At 34.6% G+C, this 14,777-nt stretch overlaps 2 protein-coding genes across 5 annotated transcripts; one reads left to right on the forward strand and one right to left on the reverse strand.

Moving 5' to 3' along the window:
* Positions 1–2,782: 2,782 nt before the first annotated feature.
* On the forward strand, positions 2,783–10,891 carry LOC100787998 (SUPPRESSOR OF ABI3-5). 4 transcript variants are annotated; one of them, XM_003530492.5, is made up of 16 exons: positions 2,783–3,007; positions 3,369–3,485; positions 3,707–3,747; positions 4,009–4,828; positions 4,911–4,982; positions 5,085–5,177; positions 5,262–5,341; positions 5,438–5,576; positions 5,777–5,864; positions 5,933–6,024; positions 6,149–6,217; positions 7,007–7,186; positions 7,838–7,994; positions 8,539–9,468; positions 10,012–10,190; positions 10,533–10,891. In XM_003530492.5, exons 2-16 carry the CDS (start codon positions 3,438–3,440, stop codon positions 10,716–10,718), a joined length of 3,174 nt encoding a protein of 1,057 aa, XP_003530540.1. In that variant the 5' UTR covers positions 2,783–3,007; positions 3,369–3,437; the 3' UTR covers positions 10,719–10,891. The 4 variants fall into 4 exon arrangements, with proteins under 4 accessions (XP_003530540.1, XP_014634753.1, XP_006585873.1 ...); XM_006585810.4 differs by having other exon boundaries at positions 2,800–3,007; positions 5,441–5,576; XM_041017814.1 differs by having other exon boundaries at positions 2,800–3,007; positions 4,036–4,828.
* Positions 10,892–11,686: 795 nt separating this feature from the next.
* Positions 11,687–13,363, reverse strand: LOC102661163 (uncharacterized). Its single transcript, XM_014778478.1, has 3 exons — positions 12,915–13,363; positions 12,738–12,799; positions 11,687–12,273 (listed from the first exon to the last, which is right to left on the reverse strand). Exons 1-3 carry the CDS (start codon positions 13,361–13,363, stop codon positions 11,687–11,689), a joined length of 1,098 nt encoding a protein of 365 aa, XP_014633964.1.
* Positions 13,364–14,777: the final 1,414 nt, after the last annotated feature.

Below are 14,777 nucleotides of genomic sequence, written 5' to 3' on the forward strand. Positions count from 1 at the left end.
ATACCTGTGATGATCACGAACCTTGTTCGTGGGAGCAGAATGACAGTGGCAAGGTGTAGGGAGTAAGATTCTGGTGAGGAGCCGCCGAGCCAACGTGATGACGTTGGCGTTATTTTGGGAGAGAGTTGTGTTTTGTAATCAACTCCTCCGTAGTTGGCTTTTAAGTTTTATTTTGTTGAGTTAAAGATGTAAAACTGGAATTTTAATTATATATATATATATATATATATATATATATATATATATATATATATATATATATATATATATATATATATATATATATATATATATATATATATATATATATATATATATATATATATATATATATATATATATATATGAACATATTTAATTTTCGTTATGTGTATGACATGTACTGAATTATTGTTTCTATGTAATTATGCATATTCACTTAAGTAATGACGTGTTGTTGGATGAATTTATGTTGTGACAAAATCACTTCTATTTTCATAATAAAAAATTAAGGGAGTTCTTTTTATAAAAATTGAAATTATCGAATATTAGAGTGTAGATACCGTAGCGACGAGGCGGGTCGTTACATCACACAGGTACTATTTAGTTAGTTTATATAAATAAGGTAAACATTAATTTTTATTGCTTTTAATATTGTTCTTACTTTTCAATTCAATATTTTACTTTTAACATTGTATGCTTTTAAAAAACTATAATTTATTTAGACATTTATGAATACATTTAATATATTATTTAGATATGGTTTTATATTTCAATTCATTAATTTTGAATGGTTGTAATATAATTTATTTTTATAGTATTCCATAAGCATCAATTTTGTCTCCAAAGACAAGAGTATTATTTTTTAAAAATAAATTATAACAATCTAAGTAAACTCTCTCTCTCTCTCTCTCTCTCTCTCTCTCTCTCTCTCTCTCTCTATATATATATATATATATATATATAATTCTTAAAAATATAATATTAAAATTAAATTATTGAGTCGAAATGAAAAATCAAGATAAAAAACAATAATAATCATTTTTCATAATATATTGAAAATTAAAAATAAATTATATAAGTAATTATATGTAGTAGTCTTATTTATATAAAATAATAAATACACTATCTAATCAAATTGCACACATAAAAATAATCTAATTATCTTAATTTAAAATGATTTTTATTATATTAATTAATATATTTTATTTTATTAGTCATTCTACTACTAAACTAATTTGAATTAATAATAAAGACTAAAAAAATACTAAGAAAATATCAAAAATATAAAAATAAGAATTTTTTTTTACAAAAGACTAAAAAAAATTATAATTCTAAGGATTTTAAACCGTATTTTAGCATTTTAATTCCTCCCCTAAAAAAAGCATTTTAAAAGAGTATAAGATATTTTACAATATTCATGCGACAATAGTTTTTTTTTTTTTTTTTACAATCATCGCACTAAGGTGTGTATTTAATTAGAATTTTAAAACAATTTAAAAGATTTTTTTCCTTTAAAAATTCTTGAGCTATTCAATCAAGATTTTTAAATAATAGAGATAAGTCTTGTGGTATTTAGTAAAAAATATTTAGGATTTATTTAAGAAATTCGATAAGGTTCGTTGATATTCCATTAAGATTCTTTATAATTTAAAAATAATCTTTTGGTATTTAAAAGCATACAAATTTTGATGAATTTTTTCTTAAGATGAATTTTAATGAATTTCATGAGATTTTTTAATAGAAAATACATATCAAACAATTTCACTCAAACTCTTAAGATTTTATGAGATTTTCTTTTTCTTTTTTGTTCTTGCCAATTGACATGTTTTTCTTTTCCCATTATATTTAATCCTTTGTCTCTTTGTTAAAAAGGATAGACATTCATATTTTTTTTACTCTTTTGAAAACATACCCAGAAACATGTGATATGATAGATATTTCCAATTCTTTGAATGTACAATTAAGATATCTTGATTATGTACTTATATGTGGATATATATAAATATGAGAAATGTATAGTTTTAACAAGTGTGACAAATTGACTATAAGTGGATAAATATATAAATGAAATTTTAAACAATTGTTGGGATATTTTTTGGTTTAATGAGATCGTTGTTATGAAAATGATTATAAATATTTACGACTACTTGTAAATATGACAGGAAAAAATGATTTATTATGTAACTAATGTTCTTTACCCATGATGATGCGTTTTATTTAAAGTGTTAGGTGAGAAAAATTCATAAATCTTTATTAATAATTTCGAATACTTTTTTAAATTCATAAAATCCTTTAAAATCTTAAAAATCTCTAATGTGACTAAATCTTATGAATTCATATTTTATGAATTCATTAAACTAAATTACAAATCATAATAAAAGTCTTTTAATAAATTTAGAACCTCATATATAATATCCCAAATCCCCTACCTCTAGATCAATCTTACTGGTTTGACAAACATACGAGTAAATGAGTTTAAATAAAAGTTCATGCTGTTTTTTTTAATAATTTTAGTACGAAATTGTCTCCATTAAAACAAGTAATAAATTTTTGATATAAATTATGAACACACACAAAATAAGTATTTTCCCCTCAAAATAATTATTTCATCCTACATAAAAACTGAATTAGGATTTCAACCTGAGATGCTTGATTAAGGTTCAAAAGCCACTACGACTTTTGCAACCCTGATTGGTTTATGAAAAAAAAAAGAGTTTAGAAAATAATCAGAAAAAAAAGAGTTTAGATAAACACGTGGTTATGAATATATTCTTAAGTTCCTTTTAAGTTCAGATAAAAATGTGATTTATGAATTTAATTATATATCGGTGGTGAATTTTGACCATCATTCATCTAAAACTCATAGAAAGAGTCTCGTCCAGCCACTACTCCTACTTCATATAATTCACATTCACCCCTCTTCTTCCTTCCATCATCGAAGTGCCCTAACAACATTCACGCGCTCTTCGTCTTTTCCTTCATCAATCCGCGCGACACCAAAACCCTAGATCCGGCTCAATCATCGGTAAAAACCCTAACCGTCGATTTCTTTGTTCCTTTTTAACGAGAATTTCGTTTATTTTTTGGCTGTTTGGTTGATCAATCGAATTTGTTTCCGATGATAGATTGATAAATTTTACTCTTTTTTTTCAAAAAAATTATTGTTGGCTTTTTTTTTTTTTTGCTCTGCAAATTATTGTTGGATTGTTTATTTAATTAATTGCGAAAATAGTTATAGTGCTGATGGGTATGTTGATGTGTGGGACAATACAACGAGGATTTTGAAGACGGTAATTGTTGTTGGAATTGGAAGAGAGGGTCCCAGAAGGTGGTGGTAAAGGGTTTCATGGTGGATATAACTGAATCTGTTTGTGCATATATTACAGGGAGAGAGAAAGGTTTTGACTTTGAGACAGTATTGCTAGAGAGAGGAACGGTGGTGGGCTTGGCAAGAAATGGATCCTGGTCGCTATGCTCTGCATCAAGGCTGGGATAATAACAGCGTAATTGTGGTTTCCTCCTTAAATAATTCACCTATATGGAATATATGGGGATCATTATTCAAAGAAACTACTATTAGGGTTTCAATCTGATTGATTTTTTATCGGAGAATTCTGAAAGAAAGCTAGCTGTGGGGGCAGTCAGATATGGACTCCATTTGCCTAACCCTCGTCTCACCATTGATTATTTGTTCCTGACATAGCTTATTCTCTTGAATCCACAGGCTCTTGAGGGATACGGCGCCGTCCACGACCCCAACTTCCGGTGAGTGCAACTGAACTGCTTCATGCTTATCATCGTCGCTATGGTAATGTGAAACCTGTGGGTAAAAGTTTGTGTCTTTGAGGATTTTTTTTTGTTTTCTAATTTGTTGCTTCTCATGTGTGATTGTATGACTGAGATCTGCTTTTGTGTTTTGTTATGCATAATGTTTGGCATAGGAGTATAAGGATAATGTAGTTATTTTGATGCGTAGTATTGAATTTTATCATTTCTTTCCTCCCATTTTACCCATATTTTTGGCAGGGTTGGTGGTTCCTATGACGAGCGAAGGTTTATAGATGAAAGATATCCAAGGGATGCTGTTTACCAGAGAAATAATTTCCACCGTGACATTTTGGATAGGGAGGCCTATCTGCCACCTGGACCTCCTGTTGGCCACTGGAGTCAAGCCAAACGGAGAGGTTATGATGAAGATTATGCACTTGACAGGGAATCTAGACGTTTTCAGAGGCCCTATCATGAATCGTATAATCAGATTGATGGTTTCAGGGATCGTGAGATTGACACCTATCCAGAATATGAAAGGTTTCGGGATGGCTATACTGGCATTGAAAACTATGGTGATCGAGGATATGATAAACCTGCCAGGTTTGTTGGAAATGACCATGGTGATGATTATGCATATGATGATGATTATGACTACAAGTCTCGAGCGTCCTCTCATCATCATAGGGAGGATAGCCATGAGAGGGATTATGATCATAGTCGACATAGTTATGATTCTGATTATGAAAGAGGTAGTAGAAGAGATAGTAATTGGAGGCAACGCGAATCACGTGATCGGGAAAGAGATAAGAGAGGTCATAGTCGGGAAAGAGATCTGAGTCCACATAGGAGACGTGAGCGTTCTCGTTCCCATTCTCGTTCTCGATCCCGGTCTCATTCCCATTCTCATTCCCGATCTCAATCTCGTGGACATGATGACCATCCAAGATCTAGGTCCCCTCGAGGTCGAAGCCATGGTCGAAGTTATAAGGCAGATAGCTATTCTGACAGTCGATATGACAAAAGCGAAAGACGTAGGGATCGTGATGATAAACGTCAGCGAGAGCATTATTCTGTGGTATGTGGTGAATAGTGCTTTTATATTTTAGGTGATTATCTTACTACTGTTAGACAATTTGATGTAAAAGCTGTTTTCATAGGCCCCATCTGCAACTGTTGTTGTGAAAGGTCTTTCACAGAAGACAACTGAAGAAGATCTATACCAAATCCTTGTATGTGGTACTTAATTTGTTTTGTTGAGTGTCATCATTTTCTCTTGTAGATTTTGGTAATGTTTATTTTCCTTACGGATATCATCATTTATATGATTTTAGGCTGAATGGGGTCCCCTCCGTCATGTTCGTGTTATAAAGGAGAGAAATTCTGGCGTCTCTCGTGGATTTGCATTCATTGATTTTCCTTCTATGGTATTTATCATGTTTATTTTCCAATGCTATATTTATGTCTTGATTTGATGAACGCTGTATTGAATGTAATATATTATGGATTAGGGAGCTGCACAAGGAATGATGGACAAACTAGGAGATGATGGCCTTGTTGTGGATGGCAGAAAACTTTTCTTTGAATATAGGTATTTTTTCATTTTAAAGCTTTGCAAATTGTCTGTACTTCCAAGTTATATCCTGATGCTGTAAATTACAATAGTCTATATTACCATCTGTTGCAGTAGTAAGCCAACCGGAGGTCCTGGTCCAGATGGAGCTATGAAATCAGGTCATAATTATAAGAGCATTACGGTTCCATCTGATTGGATGTGTACTATATGTGGCTACATTAATTTTGCGCGCCGGACTTCCTGCTATCAGGTTCATATTTTTCCACTACATCCTTTTTGTGTTCTATTACTATTTTTGAATCTGTAGACTTTATTCATGCTTAATGCTTTGGATTATCATGCCCAAATTAATTTAGGGTAGTCAGCCTTTTTACAATTGAGGTGTAAGTATGCATGCGTACATATGTGCAAATATTGAATTGGTTCAATGCTTAATTCTTATTATTACAGTGTAATGAGCCACGAACTGATGATGCACCTGCAGCAGATATTTCATTGTCAAATTCAGCAGCTATAGGAAAGAAAGGTTCAGAGGCAGGTAAGTATAACTCCTGTACCTGACATTGACTTTATTAATGCTCTGTAATTAACTATATGTGCAATCAGGTCCAACTCATGTGCTTGTTGTCCGTGGATTGGATGAAAATGCTGATGAGGAAATGCTCCGCTATGAGTTTTCCAAACATGCTCCGATTAAGGTTAGGTTACTAAATTGTTGAGCTAGTTAACTAATCCTTTTACTATGCCTATGCATTGGAGGGGCAGGGTTGTTCTTGTTTATGTTGCCATTTATATGCTAAGTAGTGTTATTATCTATTACAGGATCTGCGTCTTGTGAGAGACAAGTTTACTCATGTCTCAAGGGGATTTGCATTTGTACACTTTTATTCGGTAGGTACAACTTGTGATTAATAATTGAGCAATTCTTGTTGCATGTTGTGCTGGAATCTATTTCACTCTCTCTCTTCCTGGTCTTTAAAGGTTAATATCTTTGTCACACATTGATCACTAAGATCTTAAAATGGGTGCATTTGGACGGCTTGTGTCATTGCATAGTTAACTAGCACGCTTTACATCATTTGATGATATCTTCTTCCTAAAATATTTTCTAGTGAATTTGTAAAACAGTCTAAAGAGTGAAGACAGCTTTTTTATGGTGGACTTTGTTGGTTTCTTTGATTGAAATGACAGTTCCCATATTTGAAGGATTCATTGAAATTTTGTTAAGTAATACTTTGAGAGTTATATGGATAAAGAGGGTGTTTAGAAGATCTCATTTGGGCTTATGAAGGTGTCTTATTACCTTTCTATGAACTTAGTTTATTTTAATATGCTCCACCTAAAAGCTTATCAAAATTAGTTCTTTTTATCTTATTTCTAGAAGCTTATTGGTCAAGCTTATGATTAAGCTCTGATATAATAAGAGCTTGTTGAATAACTGCTTAAATAAGTTGTTTACCCAAATTTGTACAATTATATTTATATATTCAGTGGTAGCTATCTGTGTGTGTTTGCCATTGGAGTTGGAGTCCTATGCAATTGATACCGTTCATTTTCACATTTATGTTATTTTGTTTTCTAGAAAAAAAAAAGGAGGGGAAGGGAGGGAGTCTGGCAAGAAAAGTTGGTTGCTAATAGGTGTTTGGGTAGGTATTAATGTGGCAAGATATTTTTCTTTAGGTCGATGATGCTACCAAAGCTCTCGAGGCAACAAATGGAACTATGCTAGAAAAGAATGGGCAGATTCTAAGAGTGGCGTATGCAAAAAGTATCCTAGGCCCTGGATCAGGAACATCAGGAACTTCCCAATCAAGCAGTCTTGCAGCTGCTGCTATTGAGGCTGCGACATTTGCCCAACAGGTGTTTTATTCTTATATATATTATGAATTTGTATTTGTAGTTTATACATGGTTAAAGACATTCTGTATTATTTAAGATGAATATTGACAATTTCAAATCATTTTATGGAAATAACAGGATTCTGCCTCAGATATTTTTAGCAGAATTTTTTTTTTGCTTCATAATGTGTTAGGCAATACTTAAATTTGGTTTAAAAAATGTCCAAAGCATTTGCATCACTTATTGAGAAATCTGAATAGTGAAGTTCTGATTTCCTTAAGCTGAAAAAAATTGAGGCATTATTAAAAACCAGTTCTTTGATAATTTCAAGTAAATAATTGTTGTCAAATACAACAGAAGTAGAGGGGAATTTTTATTTGTATAGAAAGCTTTCATATTTCTCTCTGATCTGAGCTGGTTTCTAATTTGGTGTACAGCTCCTAGGTAATTAAATTTCCCGTATGTGTTTTCCTGTGTGTATTGTCACTGATTTTTTTTTTTATTGTAGAGGGGAATTTCCACCAAGAGTTATTTCTAATCTCATTGAATATGCCACATTAATATTTTGTATTTCTTACTACAGTTTTGTGTTCTTAATTATAGTTCTGATATGCTGTAGTTATTTGTTATCATAAATTTGATATATGGATTTTGCTTTTCTGCAATATTCAGTATGATTCTGTGGGATGGGCTCCAAAAGAATACAATCCAGATGCCAAACAATCTACTGGTCCAGAAGTTGGTGCTCCACAATCAGGCTTTGTTTGGGATGAAGCATCGGGCTATTACTATGATGCTGCTTCTGGGTTTTACTATGATGGAAATACTGGTATGTATCTTGATTGAGTTGGTCGGAAAAGCCTGTATTGTTTATCTTAAAAGTTTATCAAAAGCATTTTTGTTTGCTGCATAGGTAATTCTCATGTTGCTCTTAGATTCTCAAGACTTTTTTCCCTGTTATGTGGCCTTTTTTCTAATGATCCAAAAGCAAGTTTGGAGAGTCCCCAAAACATGCATGTTGAAGTGAACTATACTCCTATTTATTACTGGTGCAGTAGTATCAGTTAATTTTTAAGCTTTTTCTTATCCTGTATTGCCCTTCTCTCCTATTCTTGTGTAATTGAGTTGTTAGAAGGGATAAGGCTACAATTTTTGTTCATTTCCTGTTTACCTACTATGTTTCCGTGGGTGCATGTCTTATATTCACACACTTCATAGCATTGTGCTTTGGGAAATGTTGCTTATGGAGCCTGCAAGTATTTGTTGAGCCTATTTTTTTACCAGCATTAAGAATCGGAAACACTAATATACTTGTCAAAAGTTGTATTATCTTATTGTTTTATTTTGGATTTTTACACTCTTGTTATTTGTAGGTCTTTACTATGATGGTAATAATGGGATTTGGTATTCATATGACCACCAAACTCAGCAGTACACACCTTGCACTGATCAAAATCAGAATAAAACGTCTAATAACGAGTCTGAACCTTCTAAGGTATCTGATAGTTCTGAAAGTAAAAAGGTCATTTCTGCACCAGCTACTACTGTTGCTTCAGTTGAGAAGCCAGCTTCATTGGCAGATGCTGTACAGGCTGCAGCAGCTGCTGCTTTAGCTGCAGAGAAGAAAGAGAAAGAAAAATCAAAGGAAATAAAACTTGCCTCAAAAAGCAGTATACTGGCAAACAAGAAAAAAATGAACAATGTGTTGACCATGTGGAAGCAAAGGAGCCATGAGGGGCAGGCTACTCGAGTGGCTCTGGAAGACAATCAGCCTTCTGTTTCAGCTGATGATAGGTCATATTCTTCTGGGCATTCTGCAAAGAATAAGTTAAAAAATGAGACTATGGTAAGGGAAAGTAATGCTTCTAATCCGGGAAGTCACACAACTCTTGCCCAGGTTGCTGCTATTGATTCTCGGGCACAGCCACGGCCTGTTAGTAATAGCCTTGGAGGCACTGTGATGGGGGTTATAAGGGGCTCAGGAAGAGGGGTTGTTAAATCAGATACTTATTCAGGTTCTACATCTGTTGCATCATCTATGCCAAGTTTACCTTCAGCGAATGCTGATGCACAGACATTTGCTACTCCCTTTAGAACAGATGTATCTGCCCTGGGTTCATATACACCATCTGCGACTGTTGGAAGTGGTCGAAGAAGGTTTTCGGAAATGCCTCAATCTGCTTCAACTCACAAGGAACAACCTCAAACAACTTACAGGGACCGTGCAGCTGAGAGGAGGAGTTTGTATGGCTCATCATCTTCAGTTGGAAATGATTTAGCTGACCTTGAAATTGGGGATTCAAGTAAGACTACTTAATTTATATTGGGTTTCATTGCTTGAGTTAAAGTACTTTTGGAAAACCGCTGAGGTGAAGGAAAGTGTTTGCTTGACAGTAATTAATTACTAATTTCAAAACACTGTCTGTTATCTGATGAAAAAGGCTCTTTGAGTAGAGGAAGCTTTAGTTTTTTGTTAGGTGTAAGGCATTGGTGTATTACATGTTATTGTATTTGATGACTGAAGGTGTAGGGAATCTCTTTTTTTTAATAAGGGGAATGGAAGAAATTTTCCTGGTCAGGAAATCAAATGTGTGCGTAAATTCTTTTATAGTTTTAGGTATATATTTTTTTAAAATATAATAGAACTTTTTTTTTTTTTTAAATCTCTTGGCCAAAAAGTTAGTTTTAAAAAGTTATTTTAGCAAGTTCATGTATCAATAGGGTAATATTTATAAATTTTAAATAACTAAATAGTAAGTTTGCAAGGCAATAGGTTCACTGGTAACTTAGATATGTGGATTGACGTTTTGAGAAAATATTTGTTTCTACCATATGTATCCTTGAAGATCGAGATTTTGCATCAAGGAAGGGTGATCCCATGCCATTCCCTCCTGGGGTTGGTGGAGGACGCATAGTTGGAGATGCCAACCTTGATACTTTTGAGGTGATTACGGCCGAAAAAGCAATTGACGAAAACAATGTTGGTAATCGGATGCTTCGCAACATGGGCTGGCAGGAAGGATTGGTACCGTTTTGTTCCTCCTCATTACATGAGTTTTTACGTATTACATTTTTTTGTTATTCAAGTTGTTTGGTAGAGCTTGATATATTATTCCAAATTTCCTCTTTTCAGGGATATGCTAGTACTTTGATCCTAGACCTAGATAATATTTTCCTCTAGTTTAGATATATGTGTATATAATACACACACACACACGTATATATATTATTTTCTTCAGTCATTTTGGACCTCAAGAATTGGATGGGATACCCCTGGAAATTTGGTATTTTCTCAACATATCCGCCGAAGGATTCTAACATTTCTTCATTATGGTTGTTTCTTGTATTATGGATAATTTGATTACAGGGACTAGGAAAGGATGGGAGTGGAATGATAGAGCCTGTCCTGGCACAAGCCACAGAAAATAGGGCAGGACTTGGGAGTCAACAGAAGAAGTTGGATCCTAGCCTTGAGGTGCAGGCAGGGGACAGTTACAAGATGCTTATTCATAAAAAAGCACTTGCCAGGTTTCGGGGGATGTCAGAGAGTTAAGGTTTGAGCACAGTATATAGGAGTTAGCTTTGATAAATATATTATTTAGATGTTTTATCAATATTCTTATTGTAAACACTAGTTTGCCAGGACAATTTCGAATTTCATTTTTTGAAATTTAGTCAACATGTCAAATTCTGCCCAAATTAAGCATGATCTCTGCTTTGGTTGAACTCTGACGAGTGTTTTGGAATGCCATTCAACTTTTTTTTGCCTTGAGTTGAGTTCAAGTGGTTCTGTCCTGTGGGTGTGGTGTGGTTTACATATTTTGAGATCAAGAAGCCTTTTATTGGCAGTTTTTAAAAAGTCATTACAGGATTTGGCTCAAGATAAAGATACTTTAAAATATCCTTACAGGAATCAAATTCCTTTTTTTTTTTTAAAAAGTCAAACATCTGCATATTACGTATTACAGTATGACCCAGGGTTTGTTGATGCAGGTAACGGACAGTGAAATAAATTAATTTAGCTTTATTAGACTGGCAATCATACTAGTATTCTACCTGAAAAATGTTTAAATTTATGGATATTTGTTAATTTGGGGCATTCTCTGATGTTGGTGATTGCGATGGATAGAATTTCAGTGCGATATTGTAGTGTTTTTCTTCATTTTTGTTTTTTTGATCAGCAAAGATAATTATATTCATATATATGAGAAAAGTACCAGAGGTACTTGAGATACATATAATTGGATGACCATAATCTGGTTCCAAATCAGACTAAAATAGAGTATGGATAGGAACCAAAAAGGCTTCACCCTGCCATGAATTAAAATGCTAATACAAAAAGCCTTGTCTGATATTAGTAGACCATTGATTAAAGTGTACTGCAAAGCCTTTCTCCAGATTTGATAACCATGTCCACAAAAGAAAAGAAGCATCATCAATCAATTTATTGCTGTCAAAAGGATTCATTGGTGAAGATGATCTTATTTCTCTTCTGTCAAATTGTTCAAGTTATAGCCATCACTAGCACTTCCATCTATTAGTCCTTGTACCACCAGCCAGTATGGAACCATGATGGAGAAAGTGTTGCCTTGGGTCAATCGGTAGAGCGGCTGAAATATTCAGCCAAGATAATGATTCCCACCAAATGGGGAAGGATTTTGTTGTAGTGAAAAACAAATGCCCTGCTTCCTCTTCCATATTTCCACAAAATGGACATCTCCTATCCGCAACCTCTACTTGTCTCTTGTACAAATTTACTTTAGTAGGCAACTTATCTCCAAGAAGCCTCAAAGCAAAAACCGCAACTTTGATTGGCACCGTTAGATTCCACAACTCCTCAAATCCTGGATCCCTTTCCCCCTCAATTGCTTCCCTTGTCATTAATTTATAAGCTGACTGTACTGTGTATTGTCCGCTTTGATCTGCCTTCCACTCCCACTCATCCCTTATGTTTCTCTGTATTGTGTTCCTCTCAATGTCTCTTAGGAAATTTGAAGCCATTGTTATCTCATTGTCAAACAATGGCCTCCTCCATGACAAGTTCCACTCCCATTCGTTGTCCTTAAAATCTCCCAACTGCTGGATTGTTTGGTTCTGTTGTTGGGAGACTACAAACAGTCTTGGATACTTTGTGATTAATGAAATTGCTGGATTGTTTGGTTCTGTTGTTGGGAGACTACAAACAGTCTTGGATACTTTGTGATTAATGAGGCCTCTCCTTGTATCCACTCGTCTTCCCAGAATTTAAACCTGTCCCCTCTCCCCACCTTCCACATGATCCCTTTTTTGAGCTGCTCGCCCTGTTGTGAGGCTTGAAAGATTATCTTTAGGTCCCTCCACCATAATGAGTCGTTATTGTTGCCAGGTTCTTCATCTAGACCCCTTCACCTGCCATATTTGGATTGCAAGACTCTTGCCCACAGTTGTCCCTCATGCTGGAATAAATTCCATCTCCACTTGCCAAGTAGAGTAAGATTGAACATGTTTATATCCTTCATGCCCAAGCCTCCTTTTTTTTTTGGTCTGTATATTATCTCTCATTTGATCCACGCTATTTTGTTTTTATTTGGACCTCCACCCCACAGAAATTTGCGTTGCAAGCTGACTAGCTTATCCTCTACCTTCTTGGGTATCCTGAAAAAAGATGAAAAGTAAATAAGAATAGAATTTAGGACTGATTGGATAAGGGTGACTCTCCCCCGCAAAGGACAAGTGTCTTTATTTCCACTTAGATAATGCCCTCTCACACTTTTTGATGATAGGATCCCACATCTGAACCCGCCTCGGATTTGCCCCAATAGGTATGCCTAAATAGACAAAAGGGAAGGACAACAAGCTACAATTCAACCAGCTGGCTGCATCAGACTTCCATCTTTCCGTCATACCAAATGCACCAAAACCACTTTTTGCAAAATTAATCTTGAGACTCGATGCAAGCTCAAAAATCCACAAGATTGCTTTAATCGCCCTGACATTCCCCTGTGAGGCTTTCCCAAAGAAAATTGTGTCATTTGCATATTGAAGGATGCTAACCTCCACTCTGTTTGACCCCACTGAAAAGCCTCGGTACAGATTTCTCTTGACAGCCTCTCTCACAAGTCCATTCAGTGCCTCTGCCACTATATTGGATAAAAAAGGTGCTAGTGGATCACCTTGCCTGAGACCTTTGTGGTGAGAATTCCGCCGAGGGGCTACCATTTATCAGTATCGATATAGTAGCGGATTTTAAGCATCCCTCTATCCACTGGATCCATTTGGCGCAGAAGCCCATCCTCCTTAACATATAGATCAAGAACTCCCATGAGACTGAGTCATAGGCCTTTTCATAGTCTACTTTGAAGACTAGACACGGTTTCTGACTTCTCTTTGCCTCATCCACCACTTCGTTAGCTATCATTGCACTTTGTATCAGATGCCTCCCTTCTATAAATGCAGATTGGGTTTCATGTATTATAAATGGCATGACCTTCATTCTATTGGCCAGCAGTTTGGCCACTATCTTGTACATGCAACCAATTAGTGAGATCGGTCTATACTCATCCAACGACTGTGGATTGGGCACCTTGGGGATTAAAACAATTAAGGATGCATTACCTCCCCATGGGAAGATACCATTGACATAAAATTCATCCATGAATCGTAGCACGTCCGGTTTCACCAAGTTCCAGAATGCCTTGATGAATTTGAAATTGAACAAGGTTGTTAAGATTGTTATCATACTTTAAGAATCTCATGATACATGTTGCGAATGGTGTTTTGTGCTGAATTGCTCACAGGATCGTGCCGATGTGGGTTCATTATGAAATTGTGATTTTGCAGGTAGACTATTGTGATCGACGATCTTTGGTGAGTTGCGATAGGGCAGGAAAATTTGGGTCAGGCCCATCTGAACTGCCTCTATAAACCTTATTGTTGTGTTTAGTTAGTTTAGGGGATGAAAAAAAAACAAAAATATTTGAATTAAAATAGTGTAAAAGGTTTGAGATCACAATAAAACATTATTTTCCTTCTATTCTCTCCCCCTCTCCTAAAACATACACTGCCTAAGGCACAATAAAACATTATTTTCCTTCTATTCTCTCCCCGTCTCCTAAAACATACACTGCCTAAGGCCCGTTTGACTGGTTTTCTATTTTCAGTTTCAAAATTATTAAAAACTAAATTCAATTTATATTTTGAGTTTTCAATTTCAATTTATTTTTGGTAACAGTCGGTTGCACAAAAAGATATAATTTTTTTAAAAAAGGGCCTCCTATGTTCATCCTATACTGTTCGTCTCTTTTCTTCCAAAGACAATATTATATGTGAATCCTTCTTATCACATCCAAACACAAACTACATCGCTTCCAAATTTCAATTATCAAATCTGATTCAAAGTACAAGTTAGATTTGCTAGAAAAAGAAATTCAATTTCAATACCAACATTCCAAAAAAATTTAATTCATTCTTAGCCGTTCTATTAAATATTTCACGGGCATTTTTAATTTGCTTGTATTTTAACGCATTTCATAGGCATTATTTTTTGCTGTATAGAGAACCTTTCACATGGCTTCTAGATTGAATACGAAATTTTGTCCCCTAGAACCTTACTATACAAATAAAAAAAGGGAGG

This window comes from Glycine max, chromosome 8 (genome assembly GCF_000004515.6).
Source record: "Glycine max cultivar Williams 82 chromosome 8, Glycine_max_v4.0, whole genome shotgun sequence".
NCBI classification, from domain to species: domain Eukaryota; kingdom Viridiplantae; phylum Streptophyta; class Magnoliopsida; order Fabales; family Fabaceae; genus Glycine; species Glycine max.

Bases quoted from the DNA above. Each gene is read 5' to 3' on its own strand.
- LOC100787998 (XM_003530492.5), top strand. From the start codon at position 3,438: ATGGATCCTGGTCGCTATGCTCTGCATCAAGGCTGGGATAATAACAGC. The intron at 5,577-5,776 runs GTTCATATTTTT...TTATTATTACAG, and splicing joins GCCGGACTTCCTGCTATCAG to TGTAATGAGCCACGAACTGA. The intron at 10,191-10,532 runs GTACCGTTTTGT...ATTTGATTACAG, and splicing joins TGGGCTGGCAGGAAGGATTG to GGACTAGGAAAGGATGGGAG.
- LOC102661163 (XM_014778478.1), bottom strand. From the start codon at position 13,363: ATGGTAGCCCCTCGGCGGAATTCTCACCACAAAGGTCTCAGGCAAGGT. The intron at 12,800-12,914 runs GTGTGAGAGGGC...ATCTTTTTTCAG, and splicing joins TGGGATCCTATCATCAAAAA to GATACCCAAGAAGGTAGAGG. The intron at 12,274-12,737 runs GTCCAAATAAAA...GACTGTTTGTAG, and splicing joins CAAATTTCTGTGGGGTGGAG to TCTCCCAACAACAGAACCAA.